This window comes from Desmodus rotundus, chromosome 2, assembly GCF_022682495.2.
Source record: "Desmodus rotundus isolate HL8 chromosome 2, HLdesRot8A.1, whole genome shotgun sequence".
NCBI lineage: Eukaryota > Metazoa > Chordata > Mammalia > Chiroptera > Phyllostomidae > Desmodus > Desmodus rotundus.
Window position 1 is genome coordinate 77,596,504 of NC_071388.1, and position 13,379 is coordinate 77,609,882.

At 36.5% G+C, this 13,379-nt stretch overlaps 1 protein-coding gene across 5 annotated transcripts in view; it reads left to right on the forward strand.

Moving 5' to 3' along the window:
- Window positions 1–13,379, forward strand: part of SENP7 (SUMO specific peptidase 7) — a 119,643-nt gene that overhangs the window by 688 nt on the left and 105,576 nt on the right. For 4 of the 5 annotated variants that reach the window (XM_045193538.2, XM_045193541.2, XM_045193542.2 and 1 more), the window contains exon 2: window positions 9,516–9,568. In XM_045193538.2, the coding sequence (XP_045049473.2) occupies window positions 9,516–9,568 (53 nt within the window). Of the gene's footprint in view, window positions 1–9,515; window positions 9,569–11,913; window positions 12,003–13,379 lie in introns of all 5 variants that reach the window. The other variant, XM_053918294.2, reaches the window with a different exon arrangement.

Consider the following 13,379-nt stretch of genomic DNA (forward strand, 5'->3'; position numbering starts at 1 on the left):
GGGCTTGGTAATTCACTCTTCGTTCTTCAAAGAAATACTGCAACACGTCTCATTCTTCTGACCTGGCCCGCTGAATAATCTTTTTCTTTTCCAGCCTCCCCGTGCGTCTTTCAAAAGTGATTGAAAAGTCAAACGAAAGATTTAAAGCCGTCCTTAGGTTGTGTTTTTTATTCTCAGCATATTTGTGTTTTTGAAATTGCTTTACTTTCCGGTTTAAAAGACTATCTTCAGTCTTGGGTACTATATCACAAACTAACACCTGGTGAGCCAGTTATTTTGTATCATTTTTCTCATTTTTAAAATTGATTTATTGATGAGAGAGAGAGAGAAAGAAAGAAAAAGAGAAAGAAAGAAAACCACATCGATTTGTTGTTGCACTTACCCAGGCATTCATTGGTTGATACTCATTTGTGCCCTGACAGGGCTCGGAACCGCAACCTTGGCATATTGTATAGTCCTAGTCAACTGAGCTACCGGTCAGGGCCCTCATTTCTTACTGCACAGTTTATTTTTGCAGAGACAGCTTTAACAATGCCAACTTTATTTAGGAGTGCTCTTGTGGCAGTGCATCTCAAACTTAAATTGTTTTCTTTTTTAATTTATGGATTTTAGAAAGCGGTAAACTTGACTATGTTATTCCACTTATCCATGCATTTGTTCGTTGCTTCTTGTGTGTGCCCTGACCAGGGATGAACCTTCAACTTTGGTGTGTCTGGAGAATGCTCTAACCAACTGAGGTAGCCAGCCAGGGCCTCAAACTTTTTTGGAGGGGGCCCTCATCTGCAACAGGGATTCCGGGGGACATTGCCTAAAGCAGTTGAAAACCTAAAATCCCTTTCATAAGCAACCAGTGTTAGCGTTTGTGTGTGTGTGTACTTTAGAGATGTTCTTTGCCTTTGAAAGTACAAATACAGTTCCTCTCCCTCTTGGCAGTGCTTTTCCCTTCTCTCTTTTCTCCCCTCCAGGCAAGTTACCTTTGCTTTTCTCTCTCCTAAGCTCCGAAGGCCCTTCTTTTGCTTCTGTAATTTGTTTCCTAAGCAGCTGGCTCACTTCTCTTACCTCTGTAACTTTCTAAATAAACTGGCTCTTATATAGAGATATGTATGCCTCCAGTCGATCAGTGCTTGTTTTAAATACTTTCTTCCTCCCCAAAACCTTCAAGTAAAATTGACACATTAGGAAACTGCACACTGTTTATCTGATGTCATTTGTGTGCTTCCTAACACAGCCTTAGGGGTGGTCATTGCCTTAGTTTAAAATTCACTCATGAGAAGCTTCTCAATCCTTTCCCTGGAGTATATTGAGTCTATACTTTAAAATTATTTATAAGCATGATTATCTTATTTCCAAGTTCACTAGGATATCAGAAACAGTAAATTAAATGGGGAAAAATTAAAAAATATATTGGCATATGAGATGGTTTACTAACAATTGAATGAATTAATAATTAAATTCATGGCTCATTCAAGGGAGAATGACTATTAAAATGTTTAACAACAACAACAAAAGTATAACATACATTAGAGTTATAGATCACAATCTCAGATGGGTTATTGAACTAAAACTGGAAAGTTCAAGTAAACTTTAGGTTTTCAACTGGTTGCTTCAGGCAACATTCTTCAAGATCTGTGTTCATGTTCTTTTGGGTTAAGTGTACATGTCTTTTTGAGTACTTAAGTGTTAAGCAGTTGGTAAGGCTTTTACACACTTTAAATCTTTCAAAAGCCTTATAAGGTGGTTATTATTTCCAATTCACATATGAGGAGGCCGGGACTTAAAACTTTGTTAGCAAAAGTTAGTAATCCGGAAGCAGTGCTGGGATTCAAAGTCTGGGCTTTCTGATCACAAATTTATAATTTCAACCTCTTCTATTGTCACAGGACATTAATGAGCCTACTTGAAAAAAAGTTTCCATGGACAATTATGTGTGACAACTGTAGTTATAATATCTTTTTATTTACTGCAGGGTTTTTCAGAGCCTTTGCTATGCTACTGTATGTTGTACCTCTTCAAGAGAGTAACTCAGCATTTAGTGTTTCTCAGACTTGCTTGATTTTGAAACTCCTCCCTTCTCCCCCAGTTTTTTTGAGTAGAGAGAGACTTTCAAGTGGTATTGGGTTAGAATAGAAAGACAATTAGGGACAAGTATAAGAACTATTAATGTAAGTAATCTTGAAAGTCTTTGTTAAAACAAATTGGAGTTTGTAGTAGTAGCTGCAGTTACTACAATTATGTGACTTTCTTCAGCAGTGTTAAGTAGTCCAGGAAGAAGAATTTGGAAGAAATACGAATTTAGTTTTAATTAGGGTTAAAGGACATGACAGGATGTCAGGGCAAAAAATGGGTTCAATGTGAGTGAGGAAAGGGAAGGGTCAAAGGGCAGTATGTAGTAGAATGAGAGGTTCACATTTGAGAACTTGAAAAGTGCAACATTATTCCTTAAATCTGTTCATAAATGTATGTTTCTGAAATGAGGATGTGTAGAGGAAGTTTGTTAGAGTAGACTAAATTAAGCTGAGTCCTCTGTATTGAGTTGATTAATAGAAGTGTTAGAAATTCACACTGATGGTAGATTATAATTTTAGAGAGGAAAACCATGAATCAAGTAATAGAATATTCTAGTAATGTTAGAGAGCTGGTCTTGGCTCAGTACATGGCGATCACAAATATGGGTGGGGTAATATATCCAATTTATGGGAATTTTAAAAAATAAATTACTGCAGTTAAGATAGAATATTCATTGGAAGTGGTAGTTGAGGGAGGAGATTGTTAATCTCTACCCCTAATTTTGTAAGTTGGAGAAGAATCTTGAGAGAGTACAAAAAATAATGTAGTCAATAAAAAGCTAGGATTCAGTTAAACTAAGGTGGAAGAAATGTTCAAGGAAAAGATTCAGAACTTAAGGAAATTGTATTACTGTGCAAAGGCATTTAGTGAGCTAGAGAAGAAAGAGAATATAGATGAAAGGGTAGAGTTGAATTTCATGAGATGTAAGGCTGTAGGGATTGGCATCTTGGGTGGTGAATGTGATTCCCTGGCCTGATGAATGCAGGCAGAGGACTGGAAAGTAGATTAGAGGGACATGTAACCCAGGAAATACGTTATGGGTAGGACTGAGTAACTCCAAAGATCTAGACTGGAACTTTGTTATGGTGCTGTCTCAAACCTGTCTCCCAGATGGATCACTCTAATGGGAGTCTTCATTAATTTAGGAGGCTGGCTAATATGAGCTGCTTCGTTCCAGCTGCTGGTCAAAATTTACTCATTATCTAAAACTTAGCTCAAATTGAACCTCAGTTCAATTATGCCTTCCTAAGAACTATCTCTTAATTCAAACTTTAAGAAACATTATACCTATTTCTGAATTTTCAGTGGTTACCAATGACACAGGAACTGAGCTCCCCAAAATTTATTAAACAATCTAACTTCCTAGAACTTAAATATGACTTCAGTGAAAAGCTAAACCTCAATGGGTTCTTCCTTGCACCTCTTACATGATGTTTATCAAGATTCCATCATATATTCTACCTTGCTGAGTTGTTTAATTTGTGCTGTTTTACTGTTGACTCTGTGACAGGGACTGTCTTATCTTTAATCCCCATAGTATCCAGCATGCCTAGGGTATACTGGTTAAGAATACTGCCTCTGGAATCAGATTAGTGATGGATCAACATGGTGACCTTGGGCAAGTTATTTGGATTCTTTAAACCTAAATTCTTCATCTGTAAAATAGAGATAATACCTTTACTGATCTCATGAGACTTTTTAAAAAAAGATTTGATTGCCTCTCACATGTCCCAACTGGAGACCTGGCCCACAACCTAGGCATGTTCTCTGACTGGGAATCTATCTAACTTGCAACCTTTAGGTTTGCATCCGGTGCTCAGTCCAACAAGCAATACCAGCCAGGGACTCATGAGGCTTTTATATGTATTAAATAAAATCATTTGTGAAAAGTACTTAGCATAGTGCCTGGCAATGGTAATTGCTATTATCCTACATAAGTGTTTATTGAATAATTAAGTGAATGAGTGATCCAGAAGTTACTTGGGAAAAAGTCATGCTTTTTAATTGTTTGACTCATATTTAGAAGGAGAATAGAGAGATTTTTCTCTATGCTAATACTAATATATACTAAAGTCTCTTTTGTTTTCCTGAATACAGTTGTTTCCATTTTCCCACCACTACTTTCCCCCACCCCACCTACCCCCACCTCCCACCCTTCATCCTTCCCCCCTTTGCCTTTGTCCACAGGTCCTTTGTACATGTTTCTTGATGACCCTCTCCCTTCTTTAAAGTCTCTTAAAGTGGTATATTTTAATAGTTACCATTTATTTTGCACTAACTATATGACAGACATGATGCTGAACACTTTAATAGAGACTATCTAACTTTAGTCTTTTTATAAAAAGATTTTATTTATTTATTTTTAGAGAGAGAGGGAGGAAGAGAGGGAGAGAAACATCATAGTGTTGTTACCTTTCCCGTGCCCCCAACTGGGGACCTGGCCTACAACCAAGGCATGTGCCCTGACTGGGAATCGAACTGGTGATCCTTTGGTTTGCATGCCGGCACTCAAAATCCACTAAGCCATACCAGCCAGTGCCTAACTTTGCCTTAACAGTTGGAAAGCTATGTACTCTGAGTCTTAGAAAAGTGACAGCTAGTAAGCAAGATGTAAATTTAAGTTGTCTGGCTTTAAAAACTGTACTCTTGAGCACTATGCTATATCAGATAATCACAAGTAGAGGTAAATCTTCTTATGTTTATTAAAATGCTCTAAAACCAACCTAGTATAAGGTGGAGCAACTCAGTTATAAAAACTCCTAAAATTTTGGAAAGTCACAATAGTATTAAAGAAATAAGGTAACATGCCACAAAACAGTATAGCAGCACTTTTAACTCAATGAATCAGTTTGGAAATAGTAATCCATAAATTGTAATTTTTTTTTAAAAGTCCTCACCTTAGGGTTCATTATTGATTTGGGAGTGAGAGGAAGGGGCACAGAGAGAGAGAGAGAGAGAGAGAGAGAAAGAAGGACACTGATGTGAGAAAGAAGTACTGATTGGTTGCCTCCCATACCTGCCCAGAATGGGGATTGAACTGAAATATAGGTAAGGGTCCTGACCAGAGATTGAACTCACAACATTTTGGTGTTTAGGATGGTGTTCCAACCAACTGAGCCACCCTGCTGGTGCTGTGAATTGTAATTTAAGCAATTGATATTCCCTTCTTAAAAATCCATATTTAAGACTTCTGGCCAAGATGGAGGTGTAGGTAGATATACCTTGCATCCTTGCACAACCAAAAGAAGGATGACAACAAATGGAAAAAAAAAACAAACAACCAGAACTGCCAGAAAATCGAACTGTATGGAAGTCTGACAACCAAAAAGTTAAAGAAGAAACTTTCATCCAGACTTGTAGGTGGGAAGGAGACGGGCAGCCAGGATGGAGAGCAGCAAGGCGTCGGCTAGAGGACCAGGCAGTCCAACATTTGTGTGCGTATAAACCAGGAGGAACAACTGGGGAGTGAGATAGACTACACCAGGGTTCCAATTAAGGAAAAGAAAGCCTCAAAAACTCTGACTGTAAAAACCTGTGGGGTGTTGGGGGTAGTGATGGCAGGAGAAACTCCAAGCCTCACAGGAGAGTTCATTGGAGAGACCCACAGGGTCCTAGAATGTATACAAACTCACCTATCCGGGAATCAGCACCAGAAGGGCTCAATTTTCTTGAGGGTAGTGGGAGAAGTGATTGAAAGCCTGCCGAGAGTGGAGCAAGTGGCATTGTTCCCCCTCTGGTGTCCTCCCCCACATATAGCACCACGATGCAGTGATGTGGGTTACCCCACCCTGGTGAATACCTAAGGCTCCACCCCTTAAACATAACAGGTGCTCTGAGACAAAGAAATGTGGCCCAAATGAAAGAACAGATCAAAACTCCAAAAATAGAACTAAGTAATGAAGAGATAGCCAACCTATCAGATACAGAGTTCAAAACACTGGTAATCAGGTTGCTCACAGAAATGGTTGAGTATGGTTGCAAAATGGAGGAAAAAGTGAAGGCTACACAAAATGAAATAAAGAAAAATATACAGGGAACCAACAGTGAGGGGAAGGAAACCGGGACTCAAGTCAACGATTTGGAGCAGAAGGAATAAATAAATACTCAACCAGAACAGAATGAAGAAACAAGAATTCCAAATAAAGAGGAGAGGTTGAGGAACCTCCGGGACAACTTTTAAGTATTCGAACATCTGAATCATAGGGGTGCCAGAAGGAGAAGAGGAAGAGCAAGAAATTGAAAACTTATTTGAACAAATAATGAAGGAGAACTTCCCCAATATAGCAAAGGAAATAGACTTCCACGAAGTCCAGGAAACTCAGCAAGTCCCAAAGAAGTGGGACCCAAGGAAGCACACACCAAGGCATATCATAATTACATTACCTAAGATCAAAGATAAGGGGTGAATCTTAAAAGCAGCAAGAGAAAAGGAGAGAGTTACCTACAAAGGAGTTCCCATGAGACTGTCAGCTGATTTCTCAAAGTAAACCTTGCAGGCAAGAAGGGGCTGGAAAGAAGTATTCAAAGTCATGAAAGCACAAGGACCTACATCCAAGATTACTCTATCCAGCAAAGCAGTCATTTAGAATGGAAGGGCAGATCAAGTGCTTCCCAGATAAGGTCAAGTTAAAGGAGTTCATCATTACCAAGCCCTTATGATATGAAATGTTAAAGGGACTTATATAAGAAAAATCAACAATACCAACAATAAAATGACAACAAACACAACTGTCAACAACTGAACCTAAAAAAACAAAAACCAAATAAGCAAACAACTAGAACAGGGACACAACTAGAGAAATGGCGATCACATGGAGTCTTATCAGCAGGGAGGGAGAGGGGAGAAAGGGTGAAAAGGTACAGGAAATAAGCAGCATAAATGGTAGGTACAAAATAGACAGGGGGAGGTTAAAAATAGTATACGAAATGCCGAAGCCAAGGAACTTATACGTATGGCCCATGGATGTGAACTAAGTGGGGGAATGCTGGTGGAGGGTGGTACAGGGTGGAGGGGAGTAAAGGGGAGAAAAAATGGGACAAGTGCAATAGCATAATCAATAATATGTACTTAAAAAATAAAAGTCCATGTTTAAATTGACTAGAGAAAGACTACTTTTGGGGTAATTTCTATAGTTTGTTACTAGAGAGGTTGTTTTGAATATACAGAGTACCTGATCCCTGAGGTGGAGGTACAGCATTCTTTACAAAAAATTAAAAAGATAAAATAAAAATGATTAGAAAGTGCAATTTAAATAAGGTAAAGGGTAAAAGTTATTTAAAATAATCAAAAACTGATATAGAGTTTAGAATTTTACGTCAGGGTTTGCTCAAGAAATGATTATAGCCCTGGCTGGTGTGGCTTAGTAGATTCAGTGTTGGCCTGTGAACCAAAAGGTCACTAGTTTCATTCCCTGTTGAGGGGCATGGCTGGGTTGTGAGCCAGGTCTGCAGTTGGGAGTGTGTGAGAGGCAACTGATGGATGACTGTCTCGCACATTGATGCTTTATATGTACGTATCTGTGTAGTCATCACTTAGATCAAGATATAGGACATTTCTAGCATTTCAGAAGGCTGACTTGTATCCCTTCCAGTCAATATTTAGGACTTTTGCCCATTTTGAAGATTGGGTTGTCTGGTTTTGATTTATAGTTCTTTATTTATTTTGGTTGTATGAATTATTCTTAGGGCTTTGCCCATTTCCAAGATTGGGTTGTCTTGCCTTTGCTTTGGAGTTTTTTTTTTTTTTTAAGATTTTATTTATTTATTTTTAGAGAGAAAGGGAAGGAAGAGAGAAAGAGAAGGAGATAAACATTGATGTGTGAGAGATACATCAACAAGTTGGCCTCTTGAATGCCCCCAACCAGGAACCTGGCCCACAACCCAGGCACAGTCCCTGACTGGGAATAGAACTGGTGCCCTTTTGTTTTGCAGGCTGGTGCTCGAATCCACTGAGTCACACCAGCCAGGACTGCAGGAATTATTTATACATTTTAGTTATGAGTCAGGTGTATAAATTATGCAGTATTATTAACTGTAGTCATAATGCTGTACATATTTAGATATATGTATTAGAAATAATCTTTTTTTGGTCTGTGCTTTGCTTTCTCACTCTCTTAATGATGAGGTTTGATGAACAGAAATTCTTAATTTTTTTAAAAAGGTTTTTTAAAAAAGATTTTACTTATTTTTAGATAGATGGGAAGTAAGGAAGAAAGAGAGGAGAGAAATGTTGATGTGTAAGAGATATATTGGCTCGTTGCCTCTCTCACGCTCTCAACTGGGGACGTGGCCTGCAAACCAGGCATGTGCCCTCACTGGAAATTGAACCAGCGACCTTTCTGTTCACAGGCCAGCGCTCAATCCACTGAGACACACCAACCAGGGCAGAAGTTCTTAATTTTAATGAAGTCTAGTTTATTTGTCTTCTTCTTATGATTAATACTACTTGTGTCTTGTTTGAGAAATCTTTGCCCGCCCCAGGTCATGAAGATACTCCATTCCTTTTTATTCTAGAAGCTTTACTTATTTATTTAGTCTAGAAGCTTTATTTGCATTGTTTTTTTCTTTGACATTTGAATCTATAATCCATTTAAAATTAATTTTTATGTATAGTGTGATGTAGAGGTCAGGTTTATTTATTTATTTTCCCATTTGGTTATCAAATTGCTTCAGCATTACTTATTGAAAATACCATCCCTTCACCACTGAATTGCAGTGGTGTGTTTTTTGTAAATAACTATTTATATGTGTGGCTATCTACCATTTCTTTTTATTGTAAAATGTGATATTCTGTGATATATTCCAGTAAATTGTAAGTTCCAGGAAAGCTTGTACTTTCCTGTTTAATTTGCTCATTGCACTGTATTCACTGCTTAACACCGTGCCAGGCAGATGATAGACATTCAATAAATATTTGCTGATTGAATGAGAGAATCATTAAAAAAATCTACAGGAAGACTGAAAAATATTAATGAGGAGAGACTTAAGCTGTTCTCAGGTACATCGGTGATTAAATATGTAGTATAATTGAAAGTTTTTTGTAAAATATTTCCCACTTCTACTTCTTAGTTTCTGCTTTGTTCCCACCAATCCCAATCATAAGAATTTGAGAATTTGTCTGGTTATATGGTTCAGCCAACATTTATTGAACACTTATTGGATGTTATGACATTTGCCAGGGAATTTCTTAATTAGTTCTTAGAGCCAAGTTTACCTCTCTTTTTTAATTGTCACCAAACATATTGTTTAATGCAGACATTTTATAAGAATCTGCGACTCTTTTGGTTATTTTTTGACCTTTATGTTTTTAGTCTGTCAGGTTTTGTAAAATGTATCAATACAAATTCTAAATCTAGTAAGTCAATTGAAAGCAAAGGATGACTGTGAAAGGATTTTTTTAATTGTTTATCTCATTTGGATATTAAGTGATAACTTTTATGTCTTTGTAGAAATTGTCACAGAAGGAAAAAGGAAAAAGTCTTCACCTTCTGAGTTACATAAGGTATGCATTAGTTTTCCTTTTAACCTGTTATTTACCTTTAGAGTTACTGATATTGAAAGTATTTTGCTATTTGTCTTTTATTTATTTGGTTTTTTATCCTCACCTGAGGACATTTTTTTTTCATTGCTTTTAGAGAGAGAAGGGAAGGGAGAAAGAGAGAGAGCGGCATCAGTGTGACACAGAAGCATCTTTTGGTTGCTTTCCTGTATGCTCCCCTACCGGGGATCAAACCCTTAATCTGGGTATGTGCCCTGACTGGGAATCAGAGCCCCAACTCTTCAGTCTACTGCAAGAGTCTGGGGTGATGCTCCAACCAATTGAGCCACATTGGCCAGGGTGCTATTTGTCTTTTAAATAAAATTTTAAAGAAAATACTGTCAAGCTATAACTAGTATTTTTTGGAGAATGGTGTATCCTAACTAAACAAGGGTTAGCCAGGAAACCCTCTTTGGAAACAGCCTTGTTTAAGTCATTGTAAGATGTACCAGTATACTTTCTGAGACTCATTTTAGATTTTATATAAAATGTAAGATAGTATTTCTTTGATGATTGAATGTATTAGAGCACCTCATATTCACTTATTATAATACTGTAAACATACGAGTTTTACTCAAGTCATGTGCTGAAATTACTATTTGGAAGATGACACTTTAAACCTCTTTTTAGAAAAAATTAATTAATTAATTATTTTATTTATTCATTCATTCTCTATAAGTCAAGAGTAGCAAAACAAGCAAAATGAAGTTTCTACCTACATAGGAAGTGTTTAAAAACATTAATCCATTTTTAGAAAAATAATTTTTTCCTGTAGAATTTTGTGATTTAAATGCAGTATTACCCTAATTTACATTGTAATAATTTATTAGACACTTTTCTTTGAAGCATTTCAATTTATGTACAGAAGACTTTAATTTGGCATAGAGATCTTTAATTTGGTACATTTTGTGGAAAAAGGATGGCTATGAGAGGGAATCAAGAGTACCTTATAAGACCACAAAGAATACTCTAGATACTCTATTTCTACCTTGGCTTACTTCAGGTTTTTGGGATGTGGTTTCTTTATGTAAAATTCTGGATTCAGCTTGAGTGGGGTAAGTGAGGGAGGTTAAAAAAAGATCTTACATTGCTACTATATCCAGTTTTAATTAACTGTGTGATGACTCCTACTTTTCTGTTTAATATGTCCAGTGAAGTGAAATGCTCTGCTACAGGCTGTTGCTTCGTGCAATTTAATCTGAAGTTCCACCATTAGAAATTCATAATATTGAGTAGATACGTTTTTCTTTTTTATTTTAGATGTCATACAGTATTTTTTAAACTTTTTTTCAAGTAACTTTAGAAGTATAGAAACATTACAGAAATAATGCAGTTCTTGTCTACCCTTCACTCAACTTTTCCCAATGTTAGTATCTTACATAACCTTAGTATAATGATCAAAATTAAGAAATTAACATTACTATAATATTTAAACTACAGACATTATTTGGATTTCATCAGTTTTTCTAATAATGTCATTTTTCTGTTCCCGGATCCAGTCAGGGATCCCACATTGTATTTAGTTGTCATGTCTTCTTGATTTCCTGCCATCCATGACAGTTCTTTAGTTTTTATTCTTTCATGACACAGTTAAAGAATACTGGTCAGTATTTGGTTACATATCCCCCAGTTTTGGTTTGTTTCAAATTTCTTATGATTAGACTAAGATTATGACTTTTTGAGAAGCATACAACAGAAGTAAATGCCCTTCTCAATGTAACCTGTCAAGGGATACATGATGATCATATGTCTTATCATTGGTCAGTCCTGATCATCTGCTTAAGATAGTGTCTGCCTAGTTATTGCATTGTAAAGTTACTCTTTCCCTTTGTAATAAATAGATACCTTGGGAGAGATACTTTGAATCTGTGCAAGTATGCTTTCTCTTAAACTTTGAACCACTGTCATAGTGTCTTGCAATGGAGCTTGCCTGCAACAATTATATATATGATATTCTATTGGTGATTTTCTATTTCCCTCATTCCCTCTGTATTTATTAATTGAAATTCTTTTGTAAGGGAGAGCTGTCCATCTTCCCCCTTATTTAATTATTCAACTATTTACTTGTATCAATATGGATTCATAGGTATTTATTTTATTCTATGGGTTATAATGTATTACTATTTTTATTGGTTTATTGGCCAGAGTTTTCTAGCTTAGGCATTGGAGGGCTTTGCAGTTGGCTTCTGTGTTTTTATGACATGGTCCTATCTTTTTTTGAGCACTTCCTTACTTTACAGTACTACAAAGTACTTTCCAAGGAGGCCTGGTTCCTTTTTTTTAAAGATTTTATTTATTTATTTTTTTAGAGAGAGGTGAAAGGGAGAAAGAGAGGGAGAGGAACATAGATCAGTTGCCTCTTGCACGCCCCCAACTGGGGACCTGTCCCACAACCCAGGTATGTGCCCTGACTGGGAATTGAACTGGTGACTTTTCAGTCCACAGGCCAGCGCTCAATCCACTAAGCCACACCAGCCAGGGAGCCCTGGTTCTTTTTATTGAAGAATGATATGTGGAAATCTGGGTCTGGGTGTTAGGTATGCTCATTGCTGCTGTAGTGTCATAGTACATAGGCTCTCTCAATAGACAGGACTAGAAAAATATATGTATAGTCACCCATACACATGCACATCTCTATATTAATTTCTCTATTTACTTATCTGTACACTTACAAAAAGCCATGAATTCAATACTGATGCTTTCAATTCTAATTCAACACCAGCTTATTCTAGCCTTCCCCCTTTCCTTATTTTTAACTTTTTCCCCCATCTCTAATTATCTACAGTATATTTACTTAGTTGTTCAACAATAATATACATATAAAGTTGTACTACTGCATTTTAAAAAATGTAGAAATTCCTAGAAAATTAGCACATTAAATTCATGTTAGTAGTTTATATCATTGCTTTTTCTCTCAAGGCAGACAGGGAAATAAATTACTGAAAGAACTAGAGCTTTGATGGATATAAGGACAAGACACTGATAATATTTTGAGTTTAAAGTATTTAAAAAATATTTCTAAAACAAATCTAGTTTGTTGCAGAGAAATTAGAAAATTCAGTTGAGCAGAAAGAAGACTACCTAGACAACTAAAAACTAATACTTTGGTGTATATTCTTCTAGTTTGCCTATCTATACATCTATTTATAATAAACAAATACTTTATATATTAAAAAATAGAAATCTACAAAATACTGTTTTATAATTTGCTTTCTATTTAACTATGTTGTAAACATCATCTTTAAAAAAGATTTTATTTGTTTTTAGAGAGAGTAGAGGGGAGGGAGAAAGAGGGAGAGAAATATTGATGTGTGAGAGAAACATCTTTGGGTTACCTCTCCCATGTGCCCCTCTGGGGATCAGGCCCACAACCCAGCCATGTACCCTGACCAGGATTTGAACTGGCAACATTTCACCTTGTGGAATGATGCCCAGTCAACAGCTACACCGGTCAGGGATGAACACCATTTTCTAAAATCAGATTTAAAGCATTGCTATAAGTAATGGGTACCATCGTTGTATTTTAAGTATTGTAGCCGTACTTAGATCTGTGTATTAGAGAACTCGGGGGATAGTGTTTGAAAGATTAGAAGGGGAAGGGACTCTAGGTAAGAGGATATTTATGAAGCTATTGTGATACTTCATTTGTCAACCTTTATACTGAATGAGAAGCTTTTAAAGATAAAATTATATGTAACTGCCTATAAATTAAGCACTAATTTAAAACTCTTTAAAACTAATAGCAAAATATCAATGCAGGGTAATATAATGGTTC